Source organism: Muntiacus reevesi, chromosome 3, assembly GCF_963930625.1.
Source record: "Muntiacus reevesi chromosome 3, mMunRee1.1, whole genome shotgun sequence".
In the NCBI taxonomy this organism is placed as follows: Eukaryota; Metazoa; Chordata; class Mammalia; order Artiodactyla; family Cervidae; genus Muntiacus; species Muntiacus reevesi.
Window position 1 is genome coordinate 95,633,766 of NC_089251.1, and position 21,667 is coordinate 95,655,432.

General features: G+C 45.7%; 1 protein-coding gene across 7 annotated transcripts in view; it reads right to left on the reverse strand.

Annotated features, from left to right (window-relative positions):
* The window catches only part of NPAS2 (neuronal PAS domain protein 2), a 190,256-nt gene that overhangs the window by 71,774 nt on the left and 96,815 nt on the right, over positions 1 to 21,667 (reverse strand). For all 7 annotated transcript variants that reach the window (XM_065929716.1, XM_065929714.1, XM_065929717.1 and 4 more), the window contains exons 3-4: positions 14,451 to 14,599; positions 3,458 to 3,549 (exon numbers count right to left, since the gene is read on the reverse strand). In XM_065929716.1, coding sequence (XP_065785788.1) covers positions 3,458 to 3,549; positions 14,451 to 14,599 — 241 coding nt within the window. The remainder of the gene's footprint in view (positions 1 to 3,457; positions 3,550 to 14,450; positions 14,600 to 21,667) is intronic.

The window sequence follows — 21,667 nt, forward strand, 5'->3', positions numbered from 1 at the left end:
ACGAAGACATGGCATCTGGATTCCTCATGCTCCCTGAAGTGGCTCTGAACAAAGGAGGTTGATGTGCAGCTGGGATGGGATGCACACCATGGAGAAGCTGCATCCTGGAAAATGAGAGCATCATCCCATGGGGACCATCGCAAGGAAGGCACAGGAGGCTCTTGTTACCCTTCACCTGGTCGTGTCTCCTGAGGAGCAAAAGGGTGGAAGAGAAGCCTAAGACAGTCAGGGACAAATCTAAAGTTCTGGTTGGACGGTCTCCCAGATGTCTCAAAGATGCAATTTACCCAGAACTCCTGCTTGTTGTACAGGCTTAATTTGGGGTCCATCCAATTCACTTACGTAGCATGATTTCCTTTAGACTGGCTTCAAAGAGTCTACGCTAGGAGCAGAGGAAAGTGCATAATGCATATCCATACAAATCTAAACTCGTCTTTTTCTAGAAATTTCAGCCTTCGAAATCTCAGTTCAGCCCAAATTTTCATTTTTAAAATAAAGACTGTTATAAGAGAAAAGGAAGGGCATTACATAATAACCATGGGATCAGTCCAAGAAGACACCACAAGTGTAAACATATATGCACCCAATACAGGAGCAGTTCAATATAGAAGGCAAATGATAACAGGCAGAAAAGGAGAAACGGACAGTAACACAATAATGTGGGACCTTAACACTTCACTGACATCCACAGACAGATCATCCACATGGAAAATCAATAAGGAAGTATGAGCCTTAAATGATACATTAGACTAGGTGGACATAATTGGTGATTATGGAGTACTCCATCCAAAAGCAACAGAGTACAATTTTGTTTCAAGGCCACACGGAACATTCTCCAGGACTGACCACATGCTGGGCTACAAAGTGAACAAATTTAAGAAAACTGAAATCCTGTCAAACATCTTTTCTGACCACAATGCTATGAGATCAGAAATCAACTACAAAAAAAAAAAAAAAGAAAAAAGAAAGCCCTGCAAAAACCACAAATACAGGGAAACTAAACAACTTGCTACTAAACGGCCAGTGGATCAGTGAAGAAGTCACAGAGGAAATAAAAATACCCAAAGACAAATGAAAACGAAAACACAACAATCTAAAAACCTATGGGACTCAGCAAAAGCAGTGTGAAGAGGGAAGTTCATAGAGATATGAGCTTACCTCCAGAAACAATAAAAACCTCAAATAAAGAACTTAACCTTACATCTCAGTGGACAGGAGTTTAAGCAAACTCCAGGAGACGGTGAAGGACGGGGAAGCACAGCGTGCTGCAGCTAACGGGGTCACAAAGGGTCGGATGTGACCGAGCGACTGAGCGACAACCACCTTACACCCAAAGCAACTAGAGACAGAACAAAATACCCCCAGAGTTGGCAGAAGGAAAGCAATCATAAAGACCAGAGCAGAAATAAACAAAATAGAGGCCAAGGAAATAAGAGAAAAAATCAGTGAAACTAAAAGCCGGTTCTTCGAACAGATAAACAAAACCTATAAACCTTTAGCCAGATTCATCAAGTTAAAAAGGGAGGGGATCCAAGGCGATACAATTAGCCAGATTCATCAAGTTAAAAAGGGAGGGGATCCAAGGCGATACAATCAGAAACGCAAAAGAAGAAGTTACAACTGACTCCGCTGAAATACAGGCCACCATGAGACTACTACAAGAAGCTACATTTTTAATGTTATAAAAGTGTTATTTTCTCAAACACCTTTGATACCGTGAAACTCCCTTGGGGGCGGGGAGGGTAGACTGTGCCACAGGCTTCTAAAGACTGTGCTATAGGGTTATATGTTTTAATTACTTTTCCCTAAGAATTAGAAGATAAAATGACTTCTGTGAGATAGCATAATGATACATTAATTCAACCTTGTATATCACAAGCTGCTCTAAATTTAACATACTTAAAATGCATTGCTTCTGGAGAAAGTTCTGTATTTTCTTTAAATATAGTTCACATGCAGATTTAAGTATCTTTCATTTCATGCAAATGTTCATTAATGCGTTTATATTTCATAATATTTGGACAGCTTCATTCTGGCATTTTCTTACTCGAGTAACTTTCTGTTTTCTGCAGTTAATCTATGTAAATTAAAGTTTATATCAGTCTTATACAGGCACATAAGACGAGATCTAGAAAGCTGGAGCCCAAAGAGTCACCTTCTGATACCGGGAACCAGTGACACAGCTAGCATCTAACTTCTTTTGACTGAATCCATCCACCCCAGGTTTCTTCTGCTTCAAGGGCTCAGACACACCACCTCTGAGGCTTTCTCTATGTCCGCCATGGTGTCTGAACACTCCCAGACTTATCCCTAGCTTAGAAGTCAGAACCAGCTGGATGTTTTTGCAGTGACTTATCCTCGCCTGGGGTTCCCCAGTGGCTCATGGTAAAGAACTTGCCTGCCAATGCAGGAGACACAAGATATGCGGGTTTAATCCCTGGGTCAGGTAGATCTCCTAGAGGAGGGCAGGGCAACCCACTCCAGTATTCTTGTCTGGAGAATCCCCATGGACAGAGGAGCCTATTGGGCTATAGTCCATGGGGTCGCAAAGAGTTGGACATGACTGAAATGACTCAGCACACAGCACATCGTCATCTGTCCTGAGAAGTCTCACCCCTAGAGACACATGAGGCAGGCCAGGCACTCAGATCAGCCAGACTGCCTCCAATCCAGCCCAGCAGATGGGCGCAGGCATACAACTTTTCAGAGGAAGAAATGTGAGTTTCTCCGCACAGGGAGAGCACACTCGGGGGTCATGGGCGGGGGGGCAGGGCATGGCCATGTATGATTGATACCATACACCATGTTGATGAAACAGGACCTCAAGTTAAAAGCATAATTTTAAAAGAAGACTTTTGCTTTCAAAATGTGTCCTACCAAGTATATGTAATTGTTGCATTGGGCTTCCCTGGTGGCTCACAGGGCAAAGAATCTGCCTGCAATGAGGGAGACCAGGGTTCGATCCCTGGGTCAGGAAGACTTCCTGGAAAAGAGAATGGCTACCCACTCTGGTATTCTTGCCTGGAGAATTCCATGGACAGAGGAGGCTGGTGGGCTACAGTCCATGGGGTCACAGAGGGTCAGACACAATAGCACCCAAGGCATATGCATATATATATTCCACATAAATACCCTGGCTCTCCCCACTGCTGGCTCTGTCCCTGCCTGGCTCCCCCGCTAGGCGTCCTCTGGCTGGGAGGCTGGAGTGGGTCTGCCCTGCAATCACCATGGCAACAGGACACATTCACACTGAGTTTGGGGATTCTGGCTTTTCCTGCCCAACTCGGTAGCCAAAACACACACCACAGCAGGCAGATTTTTTTCAAGAGTCTGTCTGTTCCCAGCCTTCCTTTCAGGGTCAAGAACAGTTGTTTACTTAGGGCACATGGTCTTATCTGGAACAAGCAGCTACATTTTAATCCGCAACCCATCAAGCTGATTGAAACGTGCACCTCACCTCCAGCATCAGCTGGGTGAATTCTTCATTACTGAGGAACGAAGGCTTCCAGTCCGGCTGAATGTCACAGACTTCCGTTTGTGCTGAGACTTCTAAAAAAAGAACACAAACAAGCTTTTAGATGAAAAGACACCTAGAAACTGGAATTAGGAAATGACACACGTGTTATTTTTATGCAATTTCGTATAAATGTGTAGTTTAATAAAAGAAGCTGATATAAGGACATATGCTACTCTGATTTCCATGGATGGGGTACATTGGAGATAATAGACTCTTGCTGTTTTCTCCTTTTGACTTTCAATGAGGTCTCTGGGAAGAGAGCACCCCACCCTCTGCCCTGGGTGTAGTGCCTGTGATTAGCACATGGCACCTGGCCCTTGAATTTCTACATGACAAAGCCCATCATCAGCGGCTGGAGTTTGGTAGTTGCCACCTGGGTTTTCCTGGTGGCTCAGTTGGTAAAGAATTCACCTGCAGTGCAGGAAACGAGGGTTCCATCCCGGAGTGGAGAAGATCCCCTAGAGAAGGAAAGGGCAGCCCCTCTGGTTATCAAGGCAACAGGAACAAGGACGGGTGGAGGGGCATGTCCTTAAGCTGCTCCTTCATGGTCAAGGCGAAACAAAATACTTTAGCAAGCTGGGATTTAAAAAATTCCAGAAACATCTTAGGTAACGAAGTTCCTAACCTACTGCGTTTGTGCAGACTGCAATGTATGTTTCAGCATTTCCAGTTACTGAAGTATAATTTGTTATACAAATACATGCTGCTTATTAGTTGCTTTGAAAGTCAGAATTTATTTTTCCTAAAACTAATCCGGGGTTAATCTGTACTTTGCCCGTTTCAAGTAACTACCTTGTTCGCAAGACATTATTCGTATTTGTAAATCTAATAGTCACTGGTCAACACAGGACTCTGTAAACACTCTAGTTTTCCTGCCCTTTTGTGGTTTTTTTTTCCCTTTATAATAGTTGATTGACATTGCTTTTCTTCCTATTCATGATTTAGAAGAATTTCTTTCTGCTTTACAACTTGGCAATTTTGTGTAAATTCTTAGCATTTTTGTCAAGTTTGGGAAAACACCAATCAAGTTTCTTTCCTAGAAGAACTGTAAAATTTCAGGGCATTTCACCTTTTTTGTTGTTGTTGTCCACTGACTAACCTACAATGCTCTTGCTTTGTTTTTTAATTTTTATATAATTTTTTAAAGTTTTTTTTTTTAATGTGGACCATTTTTAAAGTCTTTACTGAATTTGTTACAATATTACTTCTGTTTATGTTTTGGTTTTTTGACTATAAGGTGCGTAGGATCTTAGCTCTCCGACCAGGGGTGGACCCCACACCCACTGCACTGGAAGCTAATGTCTTAACCACTGGACTACCAGGGGAGTCCCTAATTTTCATAAAATTTTTAAAGGTTACTTCCCACTTACAGTTATTTTAAAATATTGGCTATATTCCACACGTGGTACAACATATCCTTGAGCCTACCCTACACCCAGCAGTTTGCACCTCTCATACCTCCACCCCTATATTGTCAGCCCCATCACTGCTAACCACTAGTTTGGTCTCTACATCTGTGAGCCTGCTTCTTTCTTGATATTTTCACTAGTTTGTTATATTTTTTAAGACTCTCTATATGAGTGATATCATACAGTATTTGTCCTTCTCCATCTGAATTATTTCACTTAGCATAATGCCCTCCAAGTCCATCCATATCGCTGTGTACTAACTCGCTTCAATACTGTCCGACTCTTTGCAGATTTACAGACTGTAGCCTGCCAGGATCCTCTGTCCATGGGATTCTCCAGGCAAGAATACTAGAGTGGGTTGCCATGCCCTCCGCCACAGGATCTTTCGACCCAGGACTCAAATCCACAGCTCCTACATCTCTTGCATTGGCAGGTGGGTTCTTTACCACTAGCACCACCTGGGAAGCCCCCATATTGCCGCAAATGGTATTAGTTCATTCTTTTTTATGGCTAAGTAATCACCTGCTGTGTATATGTACCACATGTTCTTTATTAATTCATCTGTCGATGAACACTTAGGTAGTTTCCAGGGATTCTAGCTCCCTGACCAGGTTTTAAACCTGTACCTCCTGCATTAGAAGGCAAAGTCTTAACCACTAGACTGCCAGGGAAATCCTAATAATTCAGTGTTATAATCAAATCTCTGATTTTTCTCTGAGATGGCAGAGGAATAGGATAGGGAGACCACTTTCACAATAGAATGGGAAAGACTAGAGATCTATTCAAGAAATCTCTTCAAGAAAATTAGAGATATCAAGAGAACATTTCATGCAAAGATGGGCACAATAAAGGACAGAAGTGGTATGGACCTAACAGGAGCAGAAGATATTAAGAAGAGGTGGCAAGAACACACAGAAGAACTGTACAAAAAAGGTCTTCACAACTCAGATAACCACAATGGTGTGATCACTCACTTAGAGCCAGACATCCTGGAATGTGAAGTAAGTGGGCCCTAGGAAACATCACCACGAACAAAGCTGGTGGAGGTGATGGAATTCCAGTTGAACTATTTCAAATCCTAAATGATGCTGTGAAAGTGCTGCACTCAATATGCCAGCAAATTTGGAAAACTCAGCAGTGGCCACAGGACTGGAAAAGGTCAGTTTTCATTCCAGTCCCAAAGAAAGGCAATCCCAAAGAATGCTCAAAATACCACACAACTGCACTCATCTCAAACACTACCAAGGCAATGCTCAAAATTCTCCAAGCCAGGGTTCAACAGTATGTGAACCATGAACTTCCAGATATTCAAACTGGATTTAGAAAAGGCAGAGGAACCAGAGATCAAATTGCCAACATCCGATGAATCATCGATAAAGCAAGAGTTCCAGAAAAACATCTATTTCTGCTTTATTGACCATGCCAAAACCTTTGATTGTGTGGATCACAATAAACTGCAGAAAGTCCTTAAAGAGATGGGAATACCAGACCACCAGACCTGCCCCCTGAGAAATCTGTATGCAGGTCAAGAAGCTACAGTTAGAACTGGACATGGAACAACAGACTGGTTCCAAATCGGGACTGTACAGTGTAACCCTGCCTATTTAACTTATGTGCAGAGTACATCATGAGAAATGCCAGGCTGGATGAAGCACAAGTTGGAATCAAGATTGCCGGGAGAGATATCAATAACCTCAGATATGCAGATGACACCACCCTTATGGCAGAAAGTGAAGAAGAACTAAAGAGCCTCTTGATGAAAGTGAAAGAGGAGAGTGAAAAAGTTGGCTTAAAATTCAATATTCAGAAAACTAAGATCATGGCATCTGGTCCCATCACTTCATGGCAAATAGATGGGGAAACAGTGGCAGACTTTATTTTTGGGGGCTCCAAAATCAGTGCAGATGGTGACTGCAGCCTTGAAATTAAAAGACACTTGCTGCTTGGAAGAAAAGCTATGATCAACCTAGACAGCATATTAAAAAGCAGAGACATTACTTTGCCAACAAAGGTCCATCTAGTCAAAGCTATGATTTTTCCAGTGGTCATGTATGGATGTGACAGTTGGAACATGAAGAAAGCTGAGCGCCGAAGAGCTGATGCTTTTGAACTGTGGTGCTGGAGAAGACCATTGAGAGTCCCTTGGACTGAAAGGAGATGCAACCAGTCAATCCTAAAGGAAATCAGTCCTGAATATTCACTGGAAGGACTGACGTTGAAGCTGAAACTCCAATACTTTGGCCACCTGATGCTAAGAACTGATTCATTTGAAAAGACCCTGATGCTGGGAAAGATTGAAGGCAAGTGGAGAAGAGGAAAAAAATTTAAAAAAGGAGAATGGGGATGACAGAGGATGAGAAGGTTGGATGGCATCACCAATGCGATGGACAAGAGTTTGAGTAAGCTCTGAGAGTTGGTGATGGACAGAGAAGCCTGGCGTGCTGCAATCCATTGGGTTGCAAAGAGTCAGGTACGACTGAGCGACTGAAGTGACTGAACTGAATTGAGTCTTCACTGGCATTTGATGGGACCAACATTACAAGCTGTAGGTTACTGGGCACGACGAGCAGAGCAATATGGTCCAAGTGGCTTCTAAATAGCAAGGGAAATACAGCCATACGGGAGCAAGTGTTTAGGGAAGCATTGCAATTAACAGTGGAGCCCCCAAAGCCTACATCGCGTAGGTTGTACTTATGCCCTAGAACACCTGCCTTCCAATTGCTCGTGCTCCATAGGAACCAGCAGGACGTTGGGCTATATATGGTCAAGGGAGAGTCTAGAAAATGGGGCAGAAAGCAGGCTGGTGGGGTAACTACCACCCTGCCCAACAGGGACACGTCTCCTTGCTCTGCTGTCCTCCTACCCCAGCCCCGCCTTCTAAGGCAGACATCTGGAAGGGCAAAGGTGAGGACTGGGACTTGATGTTGGGAGAAGATGCCATCGAGCTGGCTGAGACTCACACAGGAAGAGGAGAGCAGACAGGTCAGCCTGGTCCTGCGGGAGGGACAGGCGGCCGTGAAGGAGGCTGCTCACTACGCCCTACTGTTGACAAAATTTAGAGGCATTTCTTCTGTAATAGCTCTGGCAACCCACTCCAGTCTTCTTGCCTGGGAAATCTCATGGGCAGAGGAGTCTGGTGGGCTACAGTCCACGAGGTCACAAAGAGCTGGCCGTGACTTTGCGACTGAGCATGCTCCTGTAAGAGATTCTGATGACACATTTCCCGATGGAGAGACATGGTCAGATGCTCGTTTTGATTTGGAATTACTTCCAGAAGTATGCATTCCAGGGTCAAGGTTTATCTCCCAAACTGAGAAAACAGGGATGCTTGGCAGATTACGGATGAAAGAGCTAAGTTATTTTAATGACTCCTCCCTGCATAGCTCAAGTATCACGTGGTCTCCCTTCAGGATGAAGGCAGAAAGCACATCAAAATCCACAGTTCTGGTCCCCCTGGTGGCCCAGTGGTTACAAGTCTGCCTGCCAATGCAGGAGACACGGGTTCGATCCCCGGTTCAGGAAGATCTCACATGTCACGGAGCAATTAAGCCTGTGCATATCAACTACTGGAGGAGGAAATGGCAACCCCTTCCAGTATCCTTGCCTGGAGAACCCCATGGACAGAGGAGCCTGGTGGGCTACAGTCCATGGGTTGCAGGAGTCGGACACGACTTAGCAACTAAACCACCACCACCACCGCCATATCAACTACTGAGCCCACGTGCCCTAGAGCCTGTGGCCTGCAAGAAGAGAAGCCACTGCAATGAGAAGCCTGCACACTGCAATGAAGAGTAGCCCCTGCTCACAACTAGAGGAAGCCTTTGCACAGCAATGAAGACACAGCACAGTCAACAATAAATTTAGAAAATGTATAAAGCCACAGGTCTTAACCCTGACTGCACGCTGACTTCACCCAGGCATCTTTAAAAAACATGGATGTTTAGGCCTGACCCAGGGGTGACCTGGTAGAAGGCTCTCCATCCCCACATCAGTCGTGTTTGCCTATATCTAGGGTATAAATACTCAGACCCTCGCTGGTTTCAAGCTGCCAACATGATATCAGCTGGCTTGCAAAACTCTTAAAAATTTAACAATCATCTTTTGCAAGCTGGTACAAACTGGCCCCAGCTCACAACCTGGGTTCCATCCCTAGACATTCTGATGTGTTAGTCTGTGAGGTGTGACCCAGTAATAAGTATTTTTAAAAGCTTCTTGGGTGATTCTAAGGGGCCACCAGGGGTTAGAACTAATAGTCTTAATGGCCACACTGGGGCTTCCCTGGGGGTCTAGTGGTTAAGAATCCTCCTGCCAATGCAGGGGACACAGCTTCAAACCCCCCTGATCTGGGAAAATCCCGCATGCCACGGAGCAACTAAGCCCGTGAAGCTCAAGGGCCCTGGAGCCTGTGCTCTGCAACAAGAGAAGCCCCTGCCACGAGAAGCCCGCACACCACAACAGAGAATAGCCCCCACTCACTGCCACCGCAGAAGGACCACGCCACGCAACAAAGACCCAGCACAACCAAAACGTAAATGAATGAATAAGCCAATTAAAAACATAAATGGCCACACTAATGAATTGCTATAATGTGGCTATGGTGTCTGTATCTAAAAGAGTCCCATACATCACCTGTCGTAGAGAAGCAGTAGGGTTTAATGCTAAAAACTTGGGCTCTGGAGACAGAATAGCCTGGTTTAGATTCTGTGCCTTCCTGGCTGTCTAATGGTAATGACCTAACATCTTTACGTTTCAGTTGCCTCATCTGTGAAATGGTACAAACTCAAAGGGTCACTATGAGGCTCCTATGAGTTATACCCTGGTGAATTACTCTATGGGGCTTCCCTAGTGGCTCAGATTAGGTAAAGAATCTGCCTGCAACGCAGGAGACCAGGCCTCGATTCCTGGGTCAGGAAGACGCCCTGGAGAAGGGGATGGCTACCTACTTCAGTACTCTTGTCTGGAGAACTCTATGGACAGAGGAGCCTGGTGGACTACAGTCCGTAGGGTTGCAAAGAGTTGGACACAACTGAGTGACTGACACTTTTCAAAAGTTACTCTGCGGAGGCCTTAAGCAGCTCCTGCCTGGCTCAGGGTGAGCCCCAAATGAATGCAGACCATGCTCCCGTGAAGATGCCTGCAGAGTTCACAACCATTTGGATTATAAGTAAAGTTATTGCTTGTTTTTTGTTTTTTGCTTTAATCCAAATTTTGGTCCAGCCGCTCTATCTCTTCATAAAATCTGTTATGGATTTTCTGTTTTCTTTTGTGTATGGGATAAGGATGAGGGAGATCTGGGGTTGATCCTGCATTTCAGTGGGTCGTGTGGGGTAGGCCTCAGTCTTATGAAAAAGGTGAGGTGGACACAGGAGCTCTGTGTGGTAGCCAGCTGAATTTCTGCTGACCCATCCTCTCCAGGTTCCAAATTCGACAATTCTGTAATTCCACAGTGGGCAGAGCCCAGCATAAATGTCACATGGATGAACTTGATCCCGGTTGTCCTATTTCTTGGTGACACTAACCTGGTTTGAGTAATTTGCACAAAATATCTTGGTAATCAAACCAACCTGCTCTTTCATTTAGCTAAATCATCAGTTAGGACATATAACCATTCTGCTTACACTATTAGGGGCAATCAAATGCTGCTGCAATACTTTATTCCAATCCCAGCTTGATTGTTCTCCCCCAACTTTTAACAAAAGCAATTAACATGTTCTTTACTCTCCCCTGGGCAACTTTGGGTGGAGGGCGGACAAAAAAGGAGGCTATATCATTACTGTCACATTTGTAATAGGTATATACAATTATGACAGGAATAATAAAAGAATAACAAGTATAATGAAACTTTCTAGTGTCCCAGCTGTGCCCTCTCCCATGAAATCATCTTGTCTGGGAAACTGTTCAGTGAAGGAGAAGCCTCATGGCAAGCACAGAAGAACTGTAATTATCTCCTCAATAATCTGACATTTCTGACTTTAATATGCTTGGTTGCTTGGTGTCATGATTAAGGAAAAAAAAAGAATTCTGTTCTACTTGCTTGTTAATAGTTCCTGAATCCTCCCAACTGTTCTTAAAATTTTTGGTACCATCCACAGGCAAGCGGTTGTGCACGGTGGGCAACGCCAGGAGTGAAAACAGTTTGCGTGTGTGCTAAGTTGTTCTAATCATGTCCAACTCTTTGCAAGTCTGTGGACTGGAGCCCACCAGGCTCCTCTTTCCATGGGATTCTCCAGGCAAGAATACTGGAGTGGGTTGCGCTGACCTCCTCCAGGGGATCTTCTCGACCCAAGGATCAAACTCACGTCTCTTAAATCTCCTGCATTGGCAGGCAGGCTCTTTACCGCTAGCACCACCTGGGAAGACCAAGAAGTAAAAGGGTTGAAGGGGAGTAAAATGAAGAGAGGATACTTTGAGAAAGACGTAAGTTCAAGGATGGATTCAGGTTGTAAATTCATAGAATGGGATACTAGGTACCAAGGAAGAAGAACTAGCCATGAGCTGCAAGAGCACGGAAGAGCTGGAAGAGCTTCATCACACAAACATGATGTTCAGAACATACGATTTCATCTGAATAAGGTTCCAACAGGAAAAAACCCATCTCTGGTATTAGAAGTCAGTCAGAGGAGACTTCCCTGGTGGTCCAGTGGTTAAGAATCTGCCTTGCCAATGCAGTGGACATGGGTTCAATCCCTGCTCCAGGAACTAAGACCTTACATGCTGCAGGGCAACTACGCCTGTGCATCGCAGTACTGAGCCCGAGAACCGCACCTACCGAAGCCCGTGTGCCTAGAGCCTGTGCTCTGCACCAAGAGAAGCCACCGCAACGAGGAGCCTGCACACTGCAACGAAGAGTAGCCCCCGCGCACAGCAAGCAGAGAAAGCCCATGTGCAGCATCAAACCAGCAAAGGAAGAAAGAAAAAGGAAGAGAGGAAGGAAGGAAGGAAGATAGAAAGAAAGCAGTCAGAGATTATCTTTGGGGAAAGCAGAGTTAAGTAGGAGAGGCATCTACGGGGGAAGCTTTTATTTCGTGACCTGGGTGTTGGTTTCCTGGCTGTACTCACTCTGTGATGACTAATTCAACCATAAAGTTATGACTGTGTATTTTCTGTATGTGTGCTATACCTTTGCAAAGCATCAAAAAGTTTTTTTGTTTTTTTTTTTAAGTGGACTGCTGGGATAACTAGATAATCTTAGATCAAAGGACAAATTCTGACTCCCTCCCTTTTTCTATATACAAAAGAGTAACTCAAAATGGACGAACTATCTAAATGTTTAATTTATGGCTTATATCTACATGCTTAAATTATAGCTTAATATTATAAAAGTCTGGCTCCCCTGGTGGTCCAGTGCTTAAGAATCTGCCTGCCAATGCAGGGGACATAGGTTTGATCCCTGGTCTGAGAAGATCCCAAAAACCATGCAGCTACGAAGCCCAGGGGCCACAACGACTGAGCCTGTGCTCTGAAGCCTGCAGGTCGCCAGCTACTGAGCTCACGTGCAGCAGCTACTGAAGCCTGTGCACCCCAGCGCCCTGTGATCCGCAACAAGGGAAGTCATCACAAGGAGAAGCCACACGCCGCAACTAGAGCAGCCCCGACTCGCCACCACTGGGGAGAGTCCACGCACAGCAACAGAGACCCAGTGCAGCAAAAAAATAGCAATAAATAAGTATTTTAAAAAAGAAACCGAAAAGACAACTCACAGAATGAGGGATATATCTGCAAATTACATATCTGGTAAGGGTCTAGTATCCAGACTGTATGAGGAACTCTTACAACTCAACAGCAAAAACATAAATAACCTGGTTAAAAATGGGCAAAGGATTTGAACAGACATCCTCAAAAGAAGATGATACACATTGCCATTAAGTCCATGAAAAGCTTAACATCATTAGGTATTAGGGAAATGCAAACCAAAACTACAATGAGATATCACCTCTTACCAACTAGGAAGGCTACAATAAACACACACACACACACACACACACACACACACACACACGCACACACACACAGACCTGTCAACAAGTACTGGTGAGGATGTGGAGACACTGGAACCTTCACACATTGCTGTTGGGAATGTAAAATGGTACAATCGCTATGGAAAAGTCTGGCAGTTTCCCTAAAATTTAAACACCAAGTTACCATTCGACCTAGCAGTTCCGCTCCTAGATACGTACCCAAGAGAACTGAAAATATATATCCACTCAAAAAATAAGCACAGGAGTGTACCACAGCAGCATTACTTAACAGTCCCCAAATGAAAATGCCCAAATATCTGTCAAAAGATAAACAGATACATGAAATGGTATATGCATACAATAGAATATTATTTGGCCATAAAATGAAATGAAACACAGGTAGTTGCTAACATACGGATGTTAAGTGAAAAAAGCTGGAAACAAAAGACCACATATTGTATGATTCCTTGTGTATGGAGTGGGTTTAGTCGCTAAGTTGTGTCCGACCCTTGCAACCTCATGGACTGCAGCCCGCCAGGCTCCTCTGTCCATGAGATTTTCCAGGCAAGATTCCTGGAGTGGGATGGCATGTCCTTCTCCAGGGGATCTCCCCAATCTAAGGATCAAACCTGCATCCCTTGCATCTCCTGCATTGGCAGGCAGATTCTTTACTGCTAGTACCACCTGGGAATCCCCACAGGTTTCTTTGGGGGACAATACATTTAGATAGTGTTGATGCTTGCACAACCTCATGAAAAGATTGTACGAAAAACCACAGAGCTATAAACTTTAAAGTCGTGAAGCTTATGCTATGTGAGTTACATCTCACTGAAAAAACAGATTCGACATTAAGTCATTTAATTATTTTTGATTACTTTTTTCCATGGTGTTGATGAGAAGGCCAAAGATTTTCGGGGTGGTGGTGGAAATGAATGGAGACATCAGTACAGTTTAAGTCAATGGGAAATTAATACCTGGGCATGGTGCCTGGAGGGCTGAATGAAAAGGACTGCTCTAGACATTTTTAATCAAGACGCTCCCAGAGTTGGTGCTGCCCTGCTTGGGCTGGGTGCTACCTGTGAGTCTGCCCCTCTGGCTGAGAAAGCAATTTGGAGCATGTCCTGCCCCAAACCTACTGGAGATGGGGTTTTTCTGGAAGGTGGAGCATGTTGGAAAGAGGAAACCTATTACCAAGGAGGTCTGGTTTGCTGGGGAGAACCAAGCAGGAAGACAAACTTGATAAAAGTAAGAGAAAAGTGAAAGTATTAGTCCCTTAGTCCTGTCTGACTCTTTACGACCCCATGAACTGTAGCCCACCAGGCTCCTCTATCCATGGAATTCTCCAGGCTACACCTGGAGTGGGTGGCCATTCCCTTCTCCATCGGATCTTCCCAGCCCAGGGATTGAACCCTGGCCTCTTGCACTGCAGGCAGATTCTTTTTTTTTTTTTTTTTTTTTTACAGGCAGATTCTTTACCGTCTGAATCACCAGGGAAGCCAACTTGATAAAGTCATCAAGTGGAAATGGCAGGAAGAGAAATAAAAACGGAAAGAGGGTAGTGGTTACCATTGTGTTTCTGCAGGAACCCAATGACCTTCTCCAGCACGGTGGTCTTGTCCATCTTCCGCGTGTTGCCAGGCAGCATGGAGCTGAGCTCTTTGATGAGGACATTGAACTGGTCCCGACGCTTCTTCTCAGACTTGTTTCGGGAAGCTCTGTCAACACAAAAAGTGAAAACGTTAGTCTCTCACTCGTGTCTGACTCTTTGCGACCCCATGAACTGTAGCCCCACAAGCTCCTCTGTCCATGAGATTTCCCAGGCAAGAAAGCTGGAGTGAGTTGCTATCTTCCTCCAGGGGATCTTCCTGAGCCAAGGATGGAACTCAGGTCTCCCACATTGCAGGAAAGGCCCAGGTTACTGGAACAGTCCACTTTCAGGAAGTTTTCTTATGGGCTGAAGGTACTTTAGGTCAGAGTGTATTCTGCTGAGATTATCTGATCAAACCTTTTCAAGGAGGGACTTCCGTGGTGGTCCAGTGGCTAAGACTGTGCTCTTAACGCAGGGGCCCAGGATCCATCCCTAGTCAGGGAACTAGATCCCACACGATGCAACTAAGAGTTTGAATGCTGCAAGCAAGATCAAAGGACAGAGAAAACTTTATGCTAGACTCCTGGACACAAAGAGAGACAGCATTAATGAGTCCTGTCAGTCAGTCAGTCAGTTGCTCAGTCGTGTCCGATTCTTTGTGACCCCATGGGCTGTAGCCTGTCAAGCTCCTCTGTCCATGGGATTCTCCTGGCAAGAATACTGGAGTAGGTTGCCATTTCCTCCTCCAGGGGATCTTGACTCAGGATTGAACTGTCTTCTGCATTGGCAGGTGGATTCTTTCCCACTGAGCCACCTGGGAAGCTCAGATGCAAAATCTTACAGATGGGCTCCACGGTCAGAGCTCAGATGCTCTGACTCCAGAAGTGAACGACATACTCTTCATCAATATAAATAGCCCTGAAGAGTTTTCTGTAACAGCCCATCCTCAAGCCCAAGCCAGATTCCTTCTAACCCAGAGCACCCAGCCTCTGATACCAAGTCACAAAGGATAGGTAGGCACCCCAAGCACCCGGTAGAGAGCCAGTACGACCAGGGCACAAGCCCTGTCCCCTTCCCCAGAGCTCATCACCCTGCTGGGGGTCCAGGCACACCCCCACGAAACCATCCACAAGCCACACACGGTGCAGAGCCAACGTGACAGGGATTGCACGTGACTGCCAAGCCACTAGATGTATCTGAACCCTTTTTAAAATGACACAGTGGGACTTCCCTGGTGGCGCAGTAGATGGGAGTCCACTTGTCAACGCAGGATTCAGTCCCTGATCCAAGAAGATCCCAAGTGCTGCAGAGCAACTAAGCCCATGGGCCACAACTATCCAGCCTGTGCTCTCAAGCCCAAGAGCTGGAACTACTGAAGCCCGCGTGCCCCACACCCTGTGCTCTGCAACAGGGGAAGCCACTGCAAGGAGAAGCCTGGGAAGAATAGCTCCCGCTTGCTGCAACTAGGGAAAGCCCATGCATAGCAACAAATGCCCAAAACAGCCAAAAGTGATAAATAAATTATTAATTAAAAAAATGACATGGTGGAAACTTCAAAGCACATTACAAAGTGAAAGAGCCAATCTAAAAAGTCTCCATACTCAAGGGTCCCACTCTATGACATTCTGCAAGAGGCAAAACTATGGCAATACTGAAAAGATCAGTAGGCCAGGGGTTGAGGGGGGAGGGATGAAAACACAGAGTCCAGAGAATTTTTAGTGATGGGAACCTGCTCTGTATGATATCACAATGGTGCATGCATTTGCCCAAACCCATAGAATGTACAATCCCAAGAGTGAACCCGAAAGTAGACTATAGTCTTTGGGGGAATAATAACCTGTCAATGTGGCATCATCAATTTCAGCAAATGGACCACACTTGTTGGGGGTTGTTGATAACAGGGGAGGCTGTGCATATATACAGGCAGAGGGCATATGGGAAATCTTTGTCCTTCTACCCAATCCTGCTTTTAACTTAAAACTGTTCTAAAAATAGAGTATATTTAAAAAAAAAAAAAAAAAAAAAGACATACTACACCACACAACTACAGAAGTAATCAATATGGAGCCACTCAGTTTGAGGGGTCTTCCCACTGAGGCTCTGAGGACCCCAGGGTCCTGGGAACTGGAACTTGGAGAGGAAACCATGGCTGCAGGGGCTACTCTATTAAACAAAGACCACCACCCCCGGCCCCCCACACCGCCCCAACCACCTCTACCAGCCTGGGAAGCAGGGCTGTCCCAGAGGCCTTGATCCTTAGTACATCACAGGCCTGGGGCCTGCTCTCAGCTCCGCAGGTCAAGCCCCTCCTCCACGGCCAGCTTACTTAAAGTTGATCCAGGGCTGGGAAGGCGAGGGACTCACCCCTCCCAAATACGGCCCAGATGAATTTGTTCCAGAAAGTCAATTTAATGAGAGAACAGGGACCACAGCTGCAGGGCCCATCAAACTCAGTCTACTTTCTGGTCCAGGCACCCTGGGGCCCAGGATCAAGGTGTCAGGGCGGCTCATCACCCACCAGGAGGTCACTGGCCAATGTGTGGCCAAGACAGGATGCTGGGTGTTGTTGTGGTTCAGTTGCTCAGTCATGTCCGACTGTTCGAGACCCCATGGACTGCAGCATGCCAGACTTCCCTGTTCTTTACTATCTCCCGGAGTTTGCTCAAACTCATATCTTTTGAGTCAACCATCTCATCCTCTGCCTCCCCCTTCTCCTCTTCCCTCACTCTTTCCCAGCATCAGAGTCTTTTCCAATGAGTTGGCTCTTTACATCAGGTGGCCAAAATATTGGAGCTTAGCATCAGTCCTTCCAACGAATATTCAGGGTTGATTTCCTTTAGGATTGACTGGTTGGATCTCCTTACAGGCCAAGGGACTCTCAGGAGTCTTCCCCAACACCACAGTTCAAAAGCATCAATTCTTCGGCGTTCAGTCTTCTTTATGGTCCAACTGTTACATCCATACATGACTACTGGAAAAACCATAGCTTGAATATATGGACCTTTGTCAAGCAAAGTGATATCTCTGCTTTTTAATATGCTGTTTAGGTTTGTTATAGCTTTTCCTTTAAGGAGCTAGCATCTTTTAATTCTGTGGCTATAGGCACCATCTACAGTGATTTGGAGGGTGCTGGTGGCTTATGACAACTCAGTGGGTTCCGCTTAGAGGGATTCACCTGCTTTGGGGTAGGTACCAATATCCACAGGTGTCAGGATCCACATAGATTCAGGTTTCCCCAAGAGCACTTGGAAACCTAGGCACACGCCCCAAATACCCTCTCCTTGGACACCGTGATGGTCATAAACATTCTGCTTGTTGCTACCTAATTAGACACGACCTGCCCTTTTCATTCTTAAAATTTTTGACTGTTCCGGGTCTTTGCTGCTGCATGCGGGCTTTTTCTAGTTGTGGCGAGTTGGGGCTACACTCCAGTTGCGTGTATCAGCTTCTTACCACCATGGCTTCTCTTGTTTCAGAGTACAGGCTCCAGGCACCCGGGCTTCAGTAGCTGTGGCCTACGGGCTCAGTACCCGTACCACAAGAGCTTAGTTGCTCCCCCGACTGTGAGATCTCCCCAGACCAGGGATCACACCCATGTCCCCTGCACCCTGCACTGGCCACCAGGGGAGTCCCTCAACCTGTCTTGATTTCAACGCACCCGTTCATACATCATTTTTTGCTGATTTCATCTCAGTTTGGGATGTTATCTGAGAACTTCTAAGGCAATTCTTTGAAGTTCACCTAAAGTGCAAGGTCGCTACCCTTATCTGAGAGTCTCTTCCTGTTCCTGACCTTTTTCTCCTTCCTGTCTCTGCTTAGAGTTTTGGGAGGGCCTGAAATCCTCTAGGCCTTTCTACAAAGGCCTCATTTCTAGCTGAGTCACTATCCCCAGGAATGCTCCCTCCCGATCACAGGCTGACTGCAGGTGTGACAGTAAGACGCCGAGGGGCCTTTGTGCTAGCCCAGGGTAAGACACATAGTGTTCAAACCCATGAGAGAGAACAAAGGAGGCCTTTAACTTTCTGAGTGACTGTCTATGCATTATAAATAAATTCTCAGCCTAGATTTGAAGAGTGACATGCAACCTCCTTAGCCAGAAAAAGCTCTATTCCTGTCCTAGTTTGCCCATTATAAATTATTGGTGAGCGGATAACACCCGGCTCATTATAACTCTATTCTCTTCTTCAATGGGTGTAATGACAATGAACACAGCCTGGCAGAGCCGATGATGAAGGCTTATATCATTAGTGACAGGAACACAAGCTTGTTTCCGTCAGCCTCCGCCTGGGACACACGATGGTGCCCACTGGAAATCGGTCAGTGTCAGTTGGATCCGCAGCTCTGAGCCAAGAAGGAAAAAAAAAAGCCTTAAATGACCTTATTTCTGATAAAGGAGGCCTGTTTCGGCAGGCCCTGAGACCACCAGGCATAAGGCATCAGGAAAACAGGTTGAAAGACACTTAACCAAGCAGGCTTAGGGTTTGTTTTGTCCTTTGAGGCATTATTTATGTTCAGTGAAACTCATCCATATTATGTGTGTGGTTTGATGAATCTTAGTAATTGCCTGAAAGTGAAAAGTGAAAGTATTAGTCGTGTCTGACTTTGTGACCCCATGGACTGTAGCCCGCCAGGCTCCTGTGCCCATGGAATTTTCCAGACAAGAACACTGGAGTGGGTTGCCATTCCTGTCTCCAGGGGATCTTCCCAGCCCAGGGATGGAACCCAAGGCTCCTGCATTGCAGGCAGATTCTTTACCATCTGAGCCACCATAAGCACCACAAAAATTCAGCTGTCAAATAGTTCCTCCATCCTAAAAAGTTTTCTCCTGCATCTTTGTTGCTGACCTCCCCTGGATCACAGCCCTGGGAAACCACTGGTCTGCTGTCACTGAAGTTTTGCCTTTTTCTAGGATTTCGTATAGATGCAATCAGCACAGCGTAGTTGACTGTAGGATAAAGTTTTGGCGATCCATCCATGTTATTGTATGTATTAATACTTCATTCCTTTTGACTGCTGATTCATAGTTCGTTGGGTTGTTTTCAGTTTGGGGGTATTAAGAATAATGCTGGGGGCCTCCTTGGTGGTCCAGTGGTTAAAAATCACCCATCAATGCAGGGAACACGTGTTCAATCCCTGATCTGGTAAGATCCCCAATGGCTCAGGAGAACCAAGCCCGTGCGCCACAGCTGCTGAGCCCGAGTTCTGAAGCCCTGTTCCACAAGGGAAGGTGCCGCGATGAGAAGCCTGCACAGCAGAATGAAGAGTAGCCCCCACTCACCACAACTGGAGAAAGCCCGCGCGTACCAATGAAGACTGAGCACGGCCAATAACTACATTGATTAATAAAGTAATGCGGCCCTGATTGCACAACGTGGGAAATACAGCCAATACTCTGAAATGACTGTAAGTGGAAAGCAACCTTTAAAAACTATATAAAAATTAACCAAAAAGAATAATGCTGCTCTGAACGTCCATCTCCCTGTCTCTGTGTAGATACAGGCATACATTTCTCTTGGGTACATACCCAGGTGTGAAATTGCTGGGTCTTACTGGGCTTCCCTGGTGGCTCAGAGGTTAAAGCATCTGCCTCCAATGTGGGAGACCCGGGTTCGATCCCTGGGTCGGGAAGATCCCCTGGAGAAGGAAATGGTAACCCACTCCAGTATGCTTGCCTGGAGAATGCCATGGATGGAGGAGCCTGGTAGGCTACAGTCCACGGGGTCACAAAGAGTCGGACACGACTGAGCGACTTCACTTTCACTTTCATGGTAAGTGTAGGGATTCTCTGGTAGCTCAGCTGGTAAGGAATCTGCCTGCAACGCAGGAGACCCTGGTTCGATTCCTGGGTCGGGAAGATCCCCTGGAGAAGGGAACAGCTGCCCACTGTGGCATTCTTGCTTGCAGAATTCCATGGACAGAGGAGCCTGGCAGGCTACAGCCAATGGGGTCTCAAAGAGTCAGACACGACTGAGCGACTTTCCCATGCTAAGTGTATGCGTAACATTGTAAGATAGTACTATACAGTTATACAAGGTGGCTCTCCTATTTCTGCATTCCTACCTACAGTGTACGAGAGTTCTATTGCTCCACATCCACGCCAGCACTTAGCATTGCCAATCCTTCTTCACTTTAGCCATGCAGCATTATCTCATTGTGGTTCTTTTATTTATTTTTAGTTGAAGGATAATTGCTTCACAATATTGGTTTGGTTTCCGCCATCCGTCAACATGAACCAGCCACAGGTATACACATGTCCCCTCCCTCTTGAGCCTCCCTCCCCTTCCTAGCCCTCCCCACTCCTCTAGGTTGTTACAGAGTCCTGATCTGAGTTCCCTGAGTCAGCAAATTTCCACTGGCTCTCTATTTTATACATGGTAGTGCATATGTCTCCATCTTACTCTGTTTGTCTCACCCTCTCCTTCCACCCTTCTGTGTCCATAAGTCTGTTCTCTATATCCATGCATCCATTGCTCATTGTGGTTTTAACTGGCAGTTGTCTGACGACGAGTGATGTTGAACAGATTTTCCTGTGTCTAACGCGCTTTCACATATCTTCTTTTTGAAGTGTCTGTTCAAATCTTCCACCCACTTTTCAGTTGTGTTGTCTTCTTTTTATTGAATTTAAGAGAAAGAGAAAAAGAGACAGGGAGGGGGTCTGGGAGGAAGGGGAGGGATATGTCTGTGTTAAATACACCTTGATACAAGCCTCCACCTTTGATTTTGAATGCAGTGCTCGGTGAGCCCCAGTATGATCTTTCTATCTTTTCTGGTTTCTCCCAGGGGACACTGTTGACATCACTAACACTGTCTGGGCACTTACCACATAATAGCACTATTTTAAGGGCTTTACGTGTGTTAATGCCTTTAGTCCTCACAATGATCTGTTATCATTCCCCTTTCACAGGTACCCAGAGGATGAATAACTGCTGAAGTTCATGACTAGGAAGTGGTGGAGAAGGTCTGCTTGTGCTATGGAGTACTTGCACTCTCCCACCCCCTTCTACCTTTCCTTCCAAAATTCCTTCACTCTCTCCATCTCTGTAACCTCTGGAAGCCCCTGGTCTGTTCTCCTTCACTGCATTCTCTTTTCGGGACTGTCGTACAATTAAACAGCAGGTTACTTTTGAGCTGACTTCTACCCAGTTCATCCAAGTTGCTGCACCTACTAATACCTTCTCCTTCTCACTGCTGAGTA